We start from the raw sequence: 16,547 nt of genomic DNA on the forward strand, positions 1-16,547 counted from the left end.
AACTGTTTGAGGCAGCCCTTTTCATAGTGGTTAGAAACTGGAAATTGAAGGGATGCCCATCAGTTGGAGAATAGCTGAATAAGTTGTGGTTTATGAATGATATGGAATATTATTGTTCTGTAAGAAATGACCAGCAGGATGATTTCAGAAAGGCCTAGTGAGACTTACATGAACTGATGCTGAGTGAAATGAGCAGAACCAGGAGATCATTATACACTTCAACAACAATACTATATGATGATCAATTCTGATGTATGTGGCTCTCTTCTACAATGAGATGAACCAAATCAGTTCCAATTGTTCAAGAATGAAGAGAACCAGCTATACCCAGCAAAAGAACTTCTTCTGTTTTTGCCCGCTTATATTTTTGTTTTCCTTCTTAGGATATTTTTACCTTATTTCTAAATCCCCTTTTTCTTATGCAGCAAGATAACTGTATAAATATGTATACATATATTGTATTTAACATATATTTTAACATATTTAACATGTATTGGTCTACCTGCCACCTAGAGAGGGAATGGGGGGAAGAAGGGAAAAAATTGGAACAGAAGATTTTGCAAGGGTCAATGCTGAAAAATTACCCATGTATATATCTTGTAAATAAAAAGCTATAATAAAAAAAAACATAATAATAAATCTAACTGTCCTGTTTCTAGTGAGGGTACTACTGACCTCTATTGCCAGGTCTTGTTTATTCTACCTCCATAATTTTCATCCTTTTTTCTTCTTCTTTCCCCCAAACATGAGATTACCATATATATTCATCTCTACTTACATTCAAATCCTCATTTGCATTATTGTAATATACTTCTAATTGCTCTCCATGTCCCAAGTCTTTCTCTTCCTCAATTCATCTTCCAAAAAACATTTAAAATAAATCCTCTTAAGGGTCAAGTATGACCATTATTCCTCTGCTCAAAAGTTTTTTATGACTCCTTATTGTGTCAAGGATAAATCATAGTCTATTCATGATATTTCAGGTTTCCCACAATCTGCCTCCATCCTATCTTTTCAGTCTAATTGTTTTCCTTTTATTTATTCTGTATTCTAGGCATACTGACTAGGTAGCTTATTTTAGAACTCAATTTGATATTAAATTCACACATAAAACACTCTTGGTTCCATGAGGAAAAGTGTTGCATCAAGTAAAAGGAATTATTTCATTCCCTGCAGGATGTCATATTAATGCTAATCACCAGGTGGCAGACAAGGCTTGAGCAAAAACTACCTCTGTCCAAGCCTTGCCCTCAGAATCCACCATTTAGAGTTTAGAGGATGCATCGATCCCATTTTTAAAAAGCTCCTAAAACTCATTTGAGTTGAGCATATTCCATAAGTCCTCAGCTTGCTTCCATTTTGGTGTCCATTTTGGTGACAATCAGCTTCAGCTTCATGAATCCTGTCTACAAGAGACTTCAGCAAGTGGAAATCCCTTGAGGTATCTGCCATGAAAGATAAAGAGATAGAGAAAGACAGAGACAAGTAGGAGGAAAAAGCAGATTGAGATAGATACAGACAAAAATAAAGAGAGGCAAAAATGTCTGCTCCACGTCTGTTCCTGAAAAGGAGACACATGCTAATTCCTGCTTTCATAGATAGCACTTGGATAGACAGACTCATACTACTCAGTCCCTATGATCTATCTTCTCTTTCACTCTGCCTCAGCTATAGAGATCATACCCTTGATTTTGCTATCATTTGCAAATGTTCCACTTTCATGTTCATAAGCTTTATCTGATCATATATATCTTTATCTGATCATAATATTTTATCGTTGCATTTTTTATGGTTTACAACACATAATCATACTCTGCATACTAATGCATTTTTTCTACCTGCTCCTTTTTTTTTTTTTTAAGTCTTTTTCTTTTTCTTAAGTCATCACTCCTGAACTGATGATACTTTCTTCCTTTTCTTATCTTAGCTCTTTGGGGAAGTTACCAAACTCTAACCTTGGACTATTTTATTGCTAGAAGAAATCACATAATCTTGTTGATTAGGCCCATTACAAATTAACTTCAGCAATCCAGTTCTTCTATACCTCCTTATTCATCTCTGCAGAGTGCTTCCTTTCACATTTTTCACAGAATAGAACTGACAAGAGGCCATTTGCCAGGAACTCTGTTTCCTTTCTTTCTTCTCCATCTCACTTCATTGAGACATCTTACTCCTCTATCTTTCTTTTGTTGTTCCTCCTTAGTTTTTGAAAAGGAGCTTTGACATATGATGGCTTGAATGGGATTTGGATTTAAGTGAATCAGAGTCAAAGATGAAAAGATGTGTTTTCTCTTTGACAAAGTTGACCTCTGTGTGTGTGCATTTGATTCTACCTCCTTCCATTTGCTCTAGCAGATTAGCTCTACTATGATCCTTTCTACCTATCTCTCTATTTCTGCCTCTCTTTATTTTTGTCTGTTTCTATCTCAATCTGCTTTTTCCCTCTGCTTGTCTCTGTCTTTCTCTGTCTCTTTATCTTTCTCTGTCTCTATGTCTTTATCTTTCCTTTTGCAGAGGGTCTTTCCCCAGCTCACTTGAGTCTAGGCACTAGCCTTGTAAATATGTGAGTGTGTGTGTGTGTGTGTGTGTGTGTGTGTGTGTGTGTGTGAGAGAGAGAGAGAGAGAGAGAGAGAGAGAGAGAGAGAGAGAGAGAGAGAAACAGAGAGAGAGAGAGATAGAGAGAGAGAGAGAGAGAGAAAGAGAGAGAGAGACAGAGAGAGAGAGACAGAGAGAGGGGGGGGATGGATATATTTGGTTTCTGCAGGCAGTATGTGCTTAATACATGTTTCTTAAGTTAAATTCCTCATATTTTCTTTCCTTATAATTTGTGATCAATACATGAAACTTGGATAGACCTCTGGAAATCAGGTAATTACTATACTCTACATTTCTATTTATATGCTCTACTTAACAATTTACAAAGCACTTTGTTATCCATTATACTTTTTTGATTCTCACAATGACCTGGTAGAATTATAGTGTTAGGTGCTCTTATTCCTGTTTTATAGCTGAGAAAACTTTTTAGCAATAAAGGGGTGGTAGTCATGTCAAATTTTATCATAATGTATTGTGTTTGGATCTGGATGCCCCAATTTAGCAAGGATACTGACAAGTTTGAAAGTGACAAGAGGTGAGCAATTCAGATTGGTGAAGGACCTTGAGTCTCTCTCAAATAAATCCTGTTTGAAGAAAGTATAGATATTTAGCCTAGTGAAGAAAAATGGAATTGAATGACTGACCTATGGAAGAATGATTAGGTTGACTTTGGTGTCCCCAGCAAACAAGACTAGAAACAATAGCCACAAATTAAAATAATAACAACAACAAAATTAAGATTTGTATAAGAAAAACTTTCCAGCAGAACTATTCAAAAGTGGAATGGATTTCTTCAGAAGCTAATAGTTTGGACCTCAGTGACCATTTACCATCATTAGAATATTATTTTTAGAGGCAACTTGATGAATACATCCCAGAATTTGGAGTCAAGGGGCCTGAATCCAAATATAACCTCAGACACTCACCAGTCCTGTGACCTTTAACAAATGACTTAACCACTGTCTGACTCAGTTTCTTCATCTGTAAAATGAAGGTGATGATAGCAATTATCTTTCAGGATTGTAATGAGTATGAAATAAGATAATATTTGTTAAATTGCTTAAAGAGCTATATAAATATTGAAATTATTTGGAATAGAATAATAATTAGGAATAATTATATTATTTTTGGTGAAGGGCTTAGATGGTCATGGAGGTTCCCTTCAATTCAAAAGTCTGAGATTCTGTGCTTTTGCATAATCTTGAAAAGGAGTAGAATTGTCAGACTCAGGGGAAGAAGAGAAAGGGGGAAAGAGAAGGTGCATGGCTCTCTGAGCATATGATTTTTTTTTCCTTTAAGGAACCTGGACATCATTGTCTCACTTCCGGGAGGTGAGAGCCTGAAGGGCTTTATCCTGGTGACTCTTTTGGTGGAAAAGGCAGCAGTGCCTGGGATTAAGGTATTTCCTCACCCAGAACCTCATTCTATCTGTATATGTCAGTCCGGCAGCTTCTTTTAGTCCTAATTCCTGACATCTACAGTTTGCTTTTCTAATATTCTCCACCAGCTTCCAGCAGTTAATTTATTTCTACTCGGAGAAGCAAGACCCAACTCCCAAGTGATTTTGTCTTCCACTAAACTAAAGCACTTAAACTCATGATGTCAGAGCTACAAGGGACTTTAGGATGCAAAGTGCTATACAGGATATTATGGCTGGATAAGATTTATAACATAGGATATTAAAAGAGAGAACAAAGAATAGTAAAGATAGACGGGTTCTTTGAAATTAAGTTAACCTTAATTTACAAGGAGTGAGAGGTATAAGGTGGTATTTCAGAGATGTTTTAATTTGTATTTCTCTAATTAATAGAGATTTAGAGCATTTTTCTCATATGACTATAGATGGCTTAACTTTGTCATCTGAAAAATTTCTGTTTATATCCTTTGAACATTTTTCTTAGGAACTGACTTTATTTTTAAACTTATGATTAAAAGTTATGATTCGCCCCTCATCAGCCTTGCTGTATGTTGTTTTTGATGGCTAATTCTTTTTTGGAGAGTATGGTCAAGGGATATAAATAATGGAGCTAGCTTGAACTGATTATTAAATTTTCAGTGTGAACATTTACATGTCATAAAATACTATAAACCAGGGTTTGAATTGCTGTTTTCTTAATTTTCTAGACTTAAAAGTGGATAAAATGTTAATTATGAAGATTAAGCTTATAAATATATTATACATTTTCAGAGAACTGGTTGGGACACCTCTGTGGATTAACTAACTTATCTTTCAAGATTTTAAGTTCCTTGAGGTCAGAAATTACTTTCTTGCATTCTCCTTATTTCCTAGAACAATGCCTTCTATGTAACAGACACGCATAAACTTTTGTGGATTGAGAAGCAAAAATTGGTCTTAGTTTTACTTGGAATAGGAGTAGGATGGATGTGATTGTGGGTAGAAGTATGAAAAGTAGGATTGACTTAAAATTATTTGAATGTAAGCTCTGTTTACGGCTTCTGTGATTTGGGGTAATCATTCAAACTCTTGGTTACTTTCATCAGTAAATTTAAGGTTTCCTAAGCATGCTCTCTGCAGATACTGTTCTTCTCTGAAGACTTTCCCCACAAACCTCACAAATGGTATGATACAGTATAATAATCCTTCTTTTTATATTGAGCATTAGAGTTGACAAAGACCATGTCAGATAAAATAAACTTTTTCTAATTTTTACCACTTTATAGATAAGAAAACAGATCTAGAAATGTAAAGGTTTATTCTGCCATCTAGTGGTAAATCTGGGAATACATTCTGGGTCTTCTGATTTCCTAATGAAGCTCCTAAATTTTTTTCCAGTTTGGATTTAATGAAGCTTTTCCTGATCCTCTTGGCTGTTAGTGGTCCCCCAATGTTATTTGCTTATTATTTTATTGGTATGTAATTAATTATATTACTGAATGGGAACTTCCCCATTAGAATGTAAAATCCTTCAGGGTAGAGATTTTTTCATCCCAGACTTTGTATCTTCAGCATCTAATCCAGAGCCTGGCCCATAGTAGGGGCTTAATAAGCACTTCTTTATTGAATGATTTAACCATTAAGATTTACATATGTTCTACTTGATTAAGGACACGACTATTTCGGTTTTTTTCACTTAACAGTGTTTTTCCCCAATTACATGTAAAGAAAGTTTTCAGCATTCATTTTGTAAGATTTTGGATTCTATTTTACATTGTAACAGCAATACTGTGTGATGATCAACTATGATAGACTTAACTCTTCTCAGCAATACAATGATCTTAATATTTAAGATGAAAAATGCCATTCATATCCAGAAAAAGAAATGTGGCATTTGATTGAAGATCGAAGCATACCATTTTCACTTTTTAAAAAAATTGTCTTTTATTTTTCTTGGTTTTTCCATTTTATTCTGATTTTTCTTTCACAACATGACAAATATGGAAATATGTTTAATGTCATTGTATATATATAAACTGTATTAAATTACCTATTGTTTTGGGGGGAGGGAAGGGAAGGAGAAAATTTTGAAACTCAAAATCTTACAAAAATATTGATCACAAAAAATGGAAAAGGACCCACCCGTACAATCCTTTGCAAAGCAGCAATTCAATATGGATTATACTTGTGCTATCATGTAAAATATATTTCTGTATGACTGATACTGTGTACAATGTTTACCTGTTCTGCTCACTTCACTCAGTATTAATATACATAAGTTTTCTAGGCTTTTCAGGAATACACCCGCCATCATTTCTTATAGAATAATAGTATTCTATTACATTCGTATACCACAATTTGATCAGTCATTCCCCAATTGATGGGTATACCTCCAATTTTCAATTCTTTGCCAGCATAAAAAAAGCTATTTCAACATTTTTGTACATGTAGGTTCTTTTCCTTTTTTTTTTTTTTTTTTTTCATGCTCTCTTTGGGATACAGACCTAGTGGTAGTAATTCCAGATCAAACAATATGCATATTTTAAAGCCCTCTGTGTGTAGTTCCAAATTATTCTCCAGAATGGTTGGATCAGTTTACAATTCCATCAACAGTTCGTTAGAGGACACTATCCATTCACTTATTGTGCGGTATTTTTCAGTAATTGGTTAGGTGTCCTAGCCAGCTACTAGACTGAGAACTTCATGAAGGCAGGGTGGGCATCTTTTTTCATCTTTCTATCCTCCCACAGCTTAACACAGGATCTGAATCTAGTAGGTATTTAATAGATGCTAAAGTTGAATGACAGTGGGGCAGAGTCAAGTTGGCAGAGAGCCGGAAACAATATAGCTGAGATCCAACCACAGAACTCTTCTACACAGATCTAGAAAATTCATGAGACAGAATCCTTAAACTTCATATTTCAAGAAATGTTAGACCTGCCCAGATCTCTTCAAAACAGAGATTAAAATGAAAATAGAAAAGATCTACCAGTAACCTTTTGAAAGAAATTCCAAAATGAAAACTCCAGAAACATCATAGCCAAAAATCCAGTGCTTCCAAATCAAAGGAAAAAATATTATAAATAAAAAAAATTCAAGAACTGAGGAAATATTGTAGAAACATATGGTTTGTCAGTCACCACTCTAAAGGATCAAAGGTTTTTCAGAAGCAAAGGATATAAGTTCACAGCAACAAAAATCTTAACCAGCAAAATGGAGTATAATGATACAGGGAAAATGTGGATCTGTAATGAAACAGAGGACTTCAAGCATTCCTGATGAGAAGACCAAGCTTCATAGAAACTTTCAAGTTCAAACATAGGAATGAAGGACAGCATTAAAAAATGAACAATGATAATTGACTAAACAAGAATAAACCTTTAATAATCAAATATGGGGAAATGATACATGTGCTCCAGCTGAGCTCTGTAATCATCAAGGATCATAGAATCCAATTTGATGAAGAGTAGTTCAGTTATGTCTTAATGATTTAAAAAAGGATGAGAAGAAGAGGAATAAACTGGATGGGCAAAGGAGGATTAGAGAAAATGATCTTATATAATTAGGCTGCACAAGTTTGACACCTATATAAACAAAGTATTGGGGAGCAGTTTATACTTCAACTTTATTCTCAATTAAACTAAGGAAAGAGAGAATATACATATACAGAGTTAAGAAGGGAAATATTTTTCATACAATAGGGAAATTGGAAGGAAAGGAAAGAAGAAAGGAGGGGGAAATAGAGGGAGGATAGATTAGAGAAATATACTAATCCTAAGCAAAAAAAAAATTTTAAGAATATATAAAAATATTTATATATTTTTTTCAGGTGGAAAAATTGAGAATCTGAAGGAGTTTTGAGAAATCAATTGGGGAATGGAAGGACAAGTTATGATACATAAATGTAATGGAATACTACTGTGTTATAAGCAATGATGAAGGGATAGCTTCAGAGGAAACCTGAAAATTTGTATGAACTGATGAAGAGTGAAATAAACAAAAACAAGTGAATAATGTATACAATGACAGAAATTTGCTAAAGATAAACTTTGAAAAAACTAGGAAATCTTCTCAATATGACCTACCAGATAGAGAACTAATGATCAAACATGCTGATAAAGGAAGAGACAGATGCAGAGTGCTAAATGAGACAGATATGTGTGTATGTATGTATTTTATATATTTTATACATGAATATACATAAAGTAATACACATATATAATATAGCAATTACATACATATATGTATACATGCATAATGATATAGGACATAACCAATGTGGTCATTTATTTTGATAGACTATCCCTGTTTGTAACCGTTTGCTTTTCACTAGTTCTCAAATTCAGGGATAGAGAGTTTCAAGTAGAAGGTGAGAAGGTAGAGTTTTGCTGATTTAAAAAAAATATATAATTTTTAAAAAGTTTTAAAAGAGACAAGATGTTTCCTTAATTCAGTTTAACAAGTATATATTATCTATCTATTTTGCACCATGACAAACTCTGTCATGTATATAAAGTTTAAGAAAAGATTCTTGGCCTCAGGAAGCTTACCATAAAGGTAAAGAGACATAAAGGATGCTGAAGTGGACATCATTACACTATGGTCTGATTCTCTCATTCATTAACAGTTCATCTTTGGAAACTGAGGAAACTCTATCCACTACTCATGATAATCATCTGCTCTGCACTTTCTTGTTTTGGAGATTTTCTTGAGGCATTTAGAAGTTCAGTGACAGGACTAGGGTCACACAGTCAATAATAATGTGTATGCATGAAATAGGGCTTGAACCTAGGTCATCTTTTTCCTGAGGCTAGCTCTTTATCCATCACAACATGCTATTTATCTGGATATGATATTAACCTTCAAATAACTGAAAGATACCATTATAAGGAGGAGTTATTAGTTAGACTGCCTAGCACCAGAACATTAAGAGAGGAAGAATGAAAGAAATTTTCAAAGAGCCAAATTTTCTCCTTATACTAGGAACAGAAGCCACAAAAATTACTACTATCCCAAAGTAGAGATCTGATTCCTTCCCTAATTCTAGATAGTGTTTGTAAGGACTTTCTAAGGATAGATGTGAAACACCCTTCCTCCCTTCCAATAATAAAACAAAGTGCAAGGAGGTTAAGTATAGCAATCAGTGACATATTAGGAAACCTGTGAATTTGAAAGTAAAAAAAAAAAAATCTGCATCTGAAGCATGTATTCTCTGTGTAAATCATGAGCCCTCTCTGAGCTGAAGATTTCTCATGAGTAAAATATAGGAGATTGGATTAGATAGATATTGCTGAAGGTACCGTTTAGCTCTCAACCTATGTTGTTGGAAAGTGACTGAGAGACAGAATGCATAAGATAGCTTATAACTTTTATATGGATCACTCATTCATTTCCTCTCATATCTGACTTATACAAATCCAAAGTTCTGCCTGTAATTCCATTTTAATTAGTTTTTTTTTTTTAATCCTGACTAAAGCTTCTTTAGTAAATAGTAGGATGGATTTTTCGCAGAGAGAAAATGAACTTTGGATTGCTAAAGAGGAAAGCCTTTTCCCATTGATATCCACACTGTCCTAATAAAGCATGGAAATAACAGAGAAAATAGTCCAAGAATGAGATAAGAATTCTAGAATTAGTTGGCACTAAAAACAGAATTTGAAATCATTCTCTATTGACCTTTTCTCCCCTTTCATAGGAATTTGGGTCTATAATTATGTCCATTTTCCCTGATCTCTTCCTGATCCTTATCAGAGCAATTACAGACTTTAGGCACTTTAGGATGCTATTCTGTATGCAGCATTTCAAATACACACATGATATATATTTATACATATATACTCATATATGTAAATAATATGAATGTATATACATAATACTCAAATATATTTATATAGAGAGACCCATGTATGTATGGATGCATATACACCACATATAGCATCTTATGTATGCATATACTTATATATGCACATATATATCTACATATGCTCCTTCCCTCCTTCTCTCTCTCTTTCTCTGTCTCTCTATCTCTCTCTTTCCCCTTCTTTCTCATCATCATTAGCTCCCAGGTTCTGGCTGATAAAAACTTGAGCTCAATCTTTGAGGAAAGTCCTGCTCTCCTTTATTTTCTGTTTGACTCTTTTTATCCCTCCTTGGGCAGTCAAGTGATGCAACAGATAGAATGCTGATCCTGATGTCAGGAAGACCTGAGTTCAAATATGACCTCAGACACTGGGCAAGTCACTTAACCCTGTTTGCCTCAGTTGACTCATCTGTAAAATGAACCAAAGAAGGAAATGACAAACTATGTTTGTGAAGAAAATCACAAAAGGGGTCAGAGTCAGACATGACTGAAAAATATTAAACAATAACAAAATCACTACCAAGGGTTTCTTTTGGGGTCCTCAGAATCAAACGCAAATATAGTTTGTATCTAGGCTTCTTCAAGTAAGGGTAAAAAAGTCTTCAGCTTTCCTACAATATTCAAAGTAATGAAGGATACCAGGCAAGGACAACTCTTATATCAGCCCCACAGAACTTAAAGAAAACATAAACGATTCATAATCACCTGTAAGTGTGTTATTTAATGTTCTTGCTCCTGTAAGTCCCATATTCTCCCTAAGGTATTCCCTCAGAAATATAAGACTGCCTTGTTATTTAGAGTAGCCTGCCTTGGAAAGGGAAATAAAACTGGATTATACAGAAGAGATTGTAATTCTCCTCACTCCTACCCCCAGTAGGAACTTTTTATTGAATTCCATTATTATTCAAGGAACTCACAGAGGCTTCCAGCCTTGTGCTACTTCTCTAAGGTCTTGGATCCTTCCCAGAAAGAAAATGAACTTTGGATTGCTAAAGAGGAAAGCCTTTTCCCATTGATATCCACATAGTCCTAATAAAGCATGGAAATAACAGAGAATAATCCAAGAATGAGATAAGAATTCTAGAATTAGCTGGTTTAATCCCCTTATTTTATAACTGAGAAAATAGAAGTGTAGGAGGTGAAGAAACTTGGACACTGTCATACAAGTAGCATTTATCAGAAGTAAGATTTGAACTCAGGTCCTCTCACTCCAGAGCCAGTATTCTTTATGATGTCCTGCCTTTTTTTCTTATTTTGTGCTCTTACCCTGTGCATCAATTTCTCACTGCTCTTCTTGGAATGAAGCCACATGCTTGATACCCTTATTCCCAAGAAGCTGGTGTTGCTTGAGACATATGAATCTATGCATACATATTTATGTTGTATGTAGTGTATATACTTGAGACAAAATCCATAAAAGTAATTTTAGTGGGGAGAGTAACTGACCGTTGAATGAATTAAGAGAGGCTCCCTCCTATAGGGGATGGCACTTGAATTGAACATAGACAGTTTATAATTCTATTTAATAATGACAGGTTATATAGTATAATATACCATATTGCACAATATATGTTACATATGTATATGTGTAAGTGTGTGTGCAAATGTTCTCAGTTCTGTTTTCTCAGTTATAAAATAAAGGGATTGAATCTCATTCTGAAACTCTTATCTCACTCTTGGACTATCCTCTATTATTTCCATGCTTTTTTAGGGCACTAGGGGTACCAAAGGGAAAAGGCTTTCCTCTTTAGCAATCTGAAGTTCATTTTCTTTTTAGAGAGGATCAAGACCTTAGAAAAAGGCCCTTAGAGAAAGGCCTTAGTTCAGCCCAAAGATGGCTCAATGGAGCACAGAATACTTATCTACAAAGTTCCTAATGGCAGATTTAAACCTTTACATTTGAAAGGAGTTCTGATCTTAATCATGGAAAGGCAGAAGGCATAGCTAATAATATTGAGAGAGAATAACCATGATTATGGGAGCCTCATCTCAAAGAGGCTGGAAATTCTTGAATTCCCAGGCTTTTGGCAGAAGTAGAAAGAATTTCCTGGAGGGTGTCAGGTATCTGGAATGTTTGGACCTAGCCTTCTAAAAAGTGAAAGGATAATGCTCCAGCAGGGCCAGATTCTCAGAAAGAAGAAGTTCTTATACATCATCTCTTTCCCTGCATTGGCTTCTTGCAATGACTAAACTAGAAGTACTTGATCAGAGACTGGGAGCCTAGGCCTTTTAATTCAAGTTCATGCTTCCAGATGCCTCTCAGAAACATCCTCAATATAGATGGGCTACCAGTGGGTTTTCAGGGATGCTTTGATGCAGATGCAGGATGGATTTCAGTATCTAATGAAAATGTAAGGCAGACTAACAGATGTAGAGGATCTACTGGGGGCCTCAGCAACTCTACCCCAAACCCTCAAGATTTGTCCTTTGCCACCATCTGTCCCTTAGGCGCTGACTCAAGCCATAAATGCAGTCCTTCAGTCCAGTGAAGAAGAGCTACTCCAGGCCTTGAAGCAGCTGAGAACATCCATTGTTGAGATGATCAAAGCCTTGAGACAAATGCATGGTATGTGAATGTTCAATTTTGAGTTCATTGAAGATCCCAAATTTTGTCAAGTAAAAATGACTATTTGAAAAAATATTTATGATAAATAATGGAGTCAGGATAGCAAAATAGTGAGGTAAGTGAAATGTGGCTTATGCAGGGGTTCTCAAACTATGACCTGCGGGCCAGATGCCGCCAGCTGAGCCGAGTTATAGCAAATGGGCTGAGGGGTGGAGACAGAGTGTGAGCTTTTGTTTTTACTATAGTCCGGGCCCTCCAACAGTCTGAGGGACAGTGAGCTGGCCCCCTATTTAAAAAGTTTGAGGACCACTGGAACCTTATTCATTTTTGGTTTTGTGTATATCTCTAGAGTCTAGCACAATACCTACTATACAGTAAATGTGAGATAAATACTGATCAATTGATTCCCTTTCCTATATCAGTTTAAAGTTTATGAAAGTATAAGTTTTATTAGTTACATTTTATATAAGAGGACAATGAGATTCAGAAAGAAATTAAACATCTTGCCCAAGGTCATGTGGGAGAAGCTATAGTTAAGTGACTGCTACAAACATTTATGCACATGTCGGTCCTTTTCCAGTAGATGCTATTATTATCCTCATTTAATAGTTGAGGAAACTAAGGATGAGAAAAATAATTGTCCTGGGCCACACAAATTATGAGTCTGACACTGTATTTGAACTCAGTCTTTGCGACTCTGGGTCAAATACTTTATTCACTGTGCCACAAATTAGCTGCCATTGTGAATCATCACTAATACCATTTTGGCCAAAAACACAGGAAGCACACTGAAGCCAAGCATTGGAGCATGGTTTATTCTTTTACATTGCTTATAATCTTACTAATACTTCAGAGGTTCTATCTAACTTATCTCTTTAACTTAATTCTGTAGGCTACATTTTAAATGAATTTGATTTGTCAAAAAAACAAATACATATTGTTTTTCCCTATGACTTTTGAGAGATGGCCTAGTTGCTCAGTGGATAAAGTATTGGACCTGTAGTGAAGAAAAGTTCAAATCCCACTTCAGACACTAGTTATGTGACCCTGGGCCAGTCATTTAACCTTGTCTGCCTCATTTTCCTTATCTGTAAAATGAGCTGAAGAAGGAAATGTGAACCATTCCAGATCTTTGCGAAGAAAACCCCAAAAGGAATCACAAAGAGTTGGATATGACTGAAAAATGACTAAACAACAACAACAAAATGCCTTTCTTCTTTGCCCAAGATTTCCCTGTGTGCTAGATTTCTTTTAGATTAATTCTGTTTTCTTCTCCAAATTGAGCTAACCAGCTACCATACTCCCTCTTGATTGCCACCTTGCACAAATTGGAATTCTTTTCTGTTTTCATTGGTCTAGTCAGGTTTCATTAGAGTTTTTGACTCATCAGAAATCTTTTTAAAAGACAGCTGTGGTATTCTCAAAAATGCCCTGGTATTTCAAAAATTAATTTTAAATCTGGCTCTGCCCTGTATTATATCTTTGGCGAGTCACTTAATGTCTCTGAGCAGAGTGTAAAGCATTGAACCTGAAATCAAGAGTGATCTGGATTCAAATTTCTCTTCTAACATTAGCTGTGTGACCTTTGGCAAATTTATTAACTCTGAACCTCATTCTCCTCATAGGCAATAAAGGGATCAGAATAATTGTAATACAAGTTAGTGGAACTGCTGAGAGGAACATATGAGATAATGTATGAAAAGTAATTTGCAAACCTTAAAATGCTGTGCAAATGTCAGTTATTATTATTCATCTCTAAAATGGCGATAATATTATTAGCACAGGGCAAACTTGAAGAATGGACAGAATTCTCTTAAGAACAGGTTTTATGAACTATAAAATGCTATATAAATATAGATCTTTAGTACTTTCTTTAAAACATCTCCACTAGGTAAAAACTCTAGCTCTTGATGTTACCTGATTCCCATAAGCTTATTTTAATGTATCAAGTTCAGCATATATAGATCTGTTTAACATCACAGAAAATTTGATAATTATTCTTTGCTCCAAACAAGTCACTCATTTTTATACTGATATAAAGCAACCCACCTTCTATTCACTCCAGCTGTTAACATAAAAGGGAAAATCAGAATACTTGGTTGCTTTATAGTTACACCCCATGGAAGGGGCAAATTGTTTGACATAAGTGATGAGTACTAGAGGAGACTAGAGAATAGAGAGAGAAAGGAAGAAGGAAGACAAGAATGGCTTTCTGAAGGAAATAGGACTTTGCTGTACATTAAGGATACATACGAAGAGAAGAAAGAAAAGAGGGAAACAATATAAACAAAGTTACTCAAGCAGAGTTGGCCTGGTGTATTTGTGTGTGTGTATGTGTGTGTGTGTGTGTGTGTGTGTGTGTGTGTGTGTGTGTGTGTGTGTGTGTGTGTGAAAGAGAGAGAGAGAGAGAGAGAGAGAGAGACAGAGAGAGACAGAGACAAAGAAAGACAGAGAGACAGAGACAGAGACAGAGAGATAGAGACAGAGAGAAAAAAGGGAGAGGGAAGAGGAGAGGGGGGAAGAATAAAGGAAAGAAGGGGAAGAGAGAGTGAGAGTGAGAGAGATAGAAAGAAAAAAGGGAGACAGAGACAGGAAGACAGACAGATGAGTTTCTTAAGACAAGAAGGTTCAAGATGGGAAGCAGTGGCCAAGAAGGGTGGCTATTTTAAAAGGAAGGGAGATTTTAAAAGGCCTAGAAATCAGGCAAAAGAGTTTCCGTTTGATATAACATGAAGAAGATAAAGAAACAGAGAACTGGGAACCAGTTTTCTCATTTGACAAATGAGGAGACTGAACTGCATGGCGTCTGAAGTCCCTTTCTGCAGAATACCCATGTCTGTGACATGATAAGTTTCTGAGCTGAGCAGTGATTTTATGAGATCGCTGCTTATGGAAACTTGGGCTGGTGGTACAACATAGGAAGCAGAGACCAGAATCATAGAGGGCTGTAGGGACTAATCATGGCTAATCAAGGTAGCACAGTGGAGCACTAGGCCTGGAGTCAAGAAGACACAAGGTCAAATCTAACCTCGGATGCTTCCTGGCTGTGTGACCCTGCCCAAGTACCTTTACCTTTTCCCCTCGATTTCCTCAAATATAAAATGAGGCTAGCAGTAGGAAGCTATTCTCAGAACTGTTGTGAAGATATAATGAGATCTAAAAAGTTTTTAGCATGGTATCTGATACTATATAAATGGCAGCTATTATTGTCTTTATTATAGAGATGAAAGGAATCTTAGAAATAAGTCAAGTGTACCTGCCCAACTCCCATCTCCTCATTTTACAGGCCCAGAGAGCTGGAGCCTCGTCCAAAATTTATAAAGATAGCAATGGGCCATTACACTCAGATCTTCCAAGACCAAATATAGCCCCTTTATACAACATTATATTGTACTATGTTGTATTGGCTAGGGGTGCCTATATCATGGTGATACTGGAAATTTCTAAAGGGATGAGAATGAGAATTGGTGACTCCTACATGTAAAGTAAGTGAGAGGAAGAATCAAGGGTCAAGAATTCCAAGGTTGGAGAAAGACAGTGCTAATAGCACATTCTAGGAAACCAGAAGTGGCTGCTGGCTTGTTGAGATAAGAATAATGACCCTAGTTTTAATCACGTTTACTTGGAAAGGGCAGGAGACCCTATGATCATTGAATACTGGGCTGGAGATCAGGTGGCAGAAAGATTTAGGTAACAGCAGGTTGGGAGGAGAATATCTCCCACCAAAATTTTGTCTATTCATGGTAATAATAAAGCTTTCCAAACCATGAAGATCATGAACCACTGAAGTTTGGGGTGGGCTTGTGGGTGTAGAATTTGGCCCAAAGCAGGTATTGTCTGAGTTTTGCTTTGATTAAAGAAAACTCCCCACTACAAAGCAAATATTTAAATAATAATAATCTTTATAAAGCATATTTCCTCAGGCTTTCCAGACATCAAATAAATTTTTGCAACATGACATTTTGATGAGCTGAGTGTAAATTAATGAAAAACAGATGGATTAAAATTCTCTAGAAATCTACACTGGTTTAAAATTTGATGGGAAATCTTGGCCTTGTGCTCTGAGCTTTCTTGAGCTCCAAAACATTGTTAGAAAACATTGAGTTGAACCCTAACTGTTCTTGGGCTCT

The 16,547-nt window shown here is 35.7% G+C and overlaps 1 protein-coding gene across 7 annotated transcripts in view; it reads left to right on the plus strand.

The window, feature by feature from the left end:
• Positions 1–16,547, plus strand: part of IDO2 (indoleamine 2,3-dioxygenase 2) — a 77,389-nt gene that overhangs the window by 45,481 nt on the left and 15,361 nt on the right. For 5 of the 7 annotated variants that reach the window (XM_074287317.1, XM_074287322.1, XM_074287320.1 and 2 more), the window contains 3 exons: positions 2,854–2,868; positions 3,895–3,994; positions 12,300–12,417. In XM_074287317.1, the coding sequence (XP_074143418.1) occupies positions 2,854–2,868; positions 3,895–3,994; positions 12,300–12,417 (233 nt within the window). The remainder of the gene's footprint in view (positions 1–2,853; positions 2,869–3,894; positions 3,995–12,299; positions 12,418–16,547) is intronic. The other 2 variants (XM_074287318.1, XM_074287323.1) reach the window with 1 other exon arrangement.

This window comes from Sminthopsis crassicaudata, chromosome 2 (assembly GCF_048593235.1).
Source record: "Sminthopsis crassicaudata isolate SCR6 chromosome 2, ASM4859323v1, whole genome shotgun sequence".
In the NCBI taxonomy this organism is placed as follows: domain Eukaryota; kingdom Metazoa; phylum Chordata; class Mammalia; order Dasyuromorphia; family Dasyuridae; genus Sminthopsis; species Sminthopsis crassicaudata.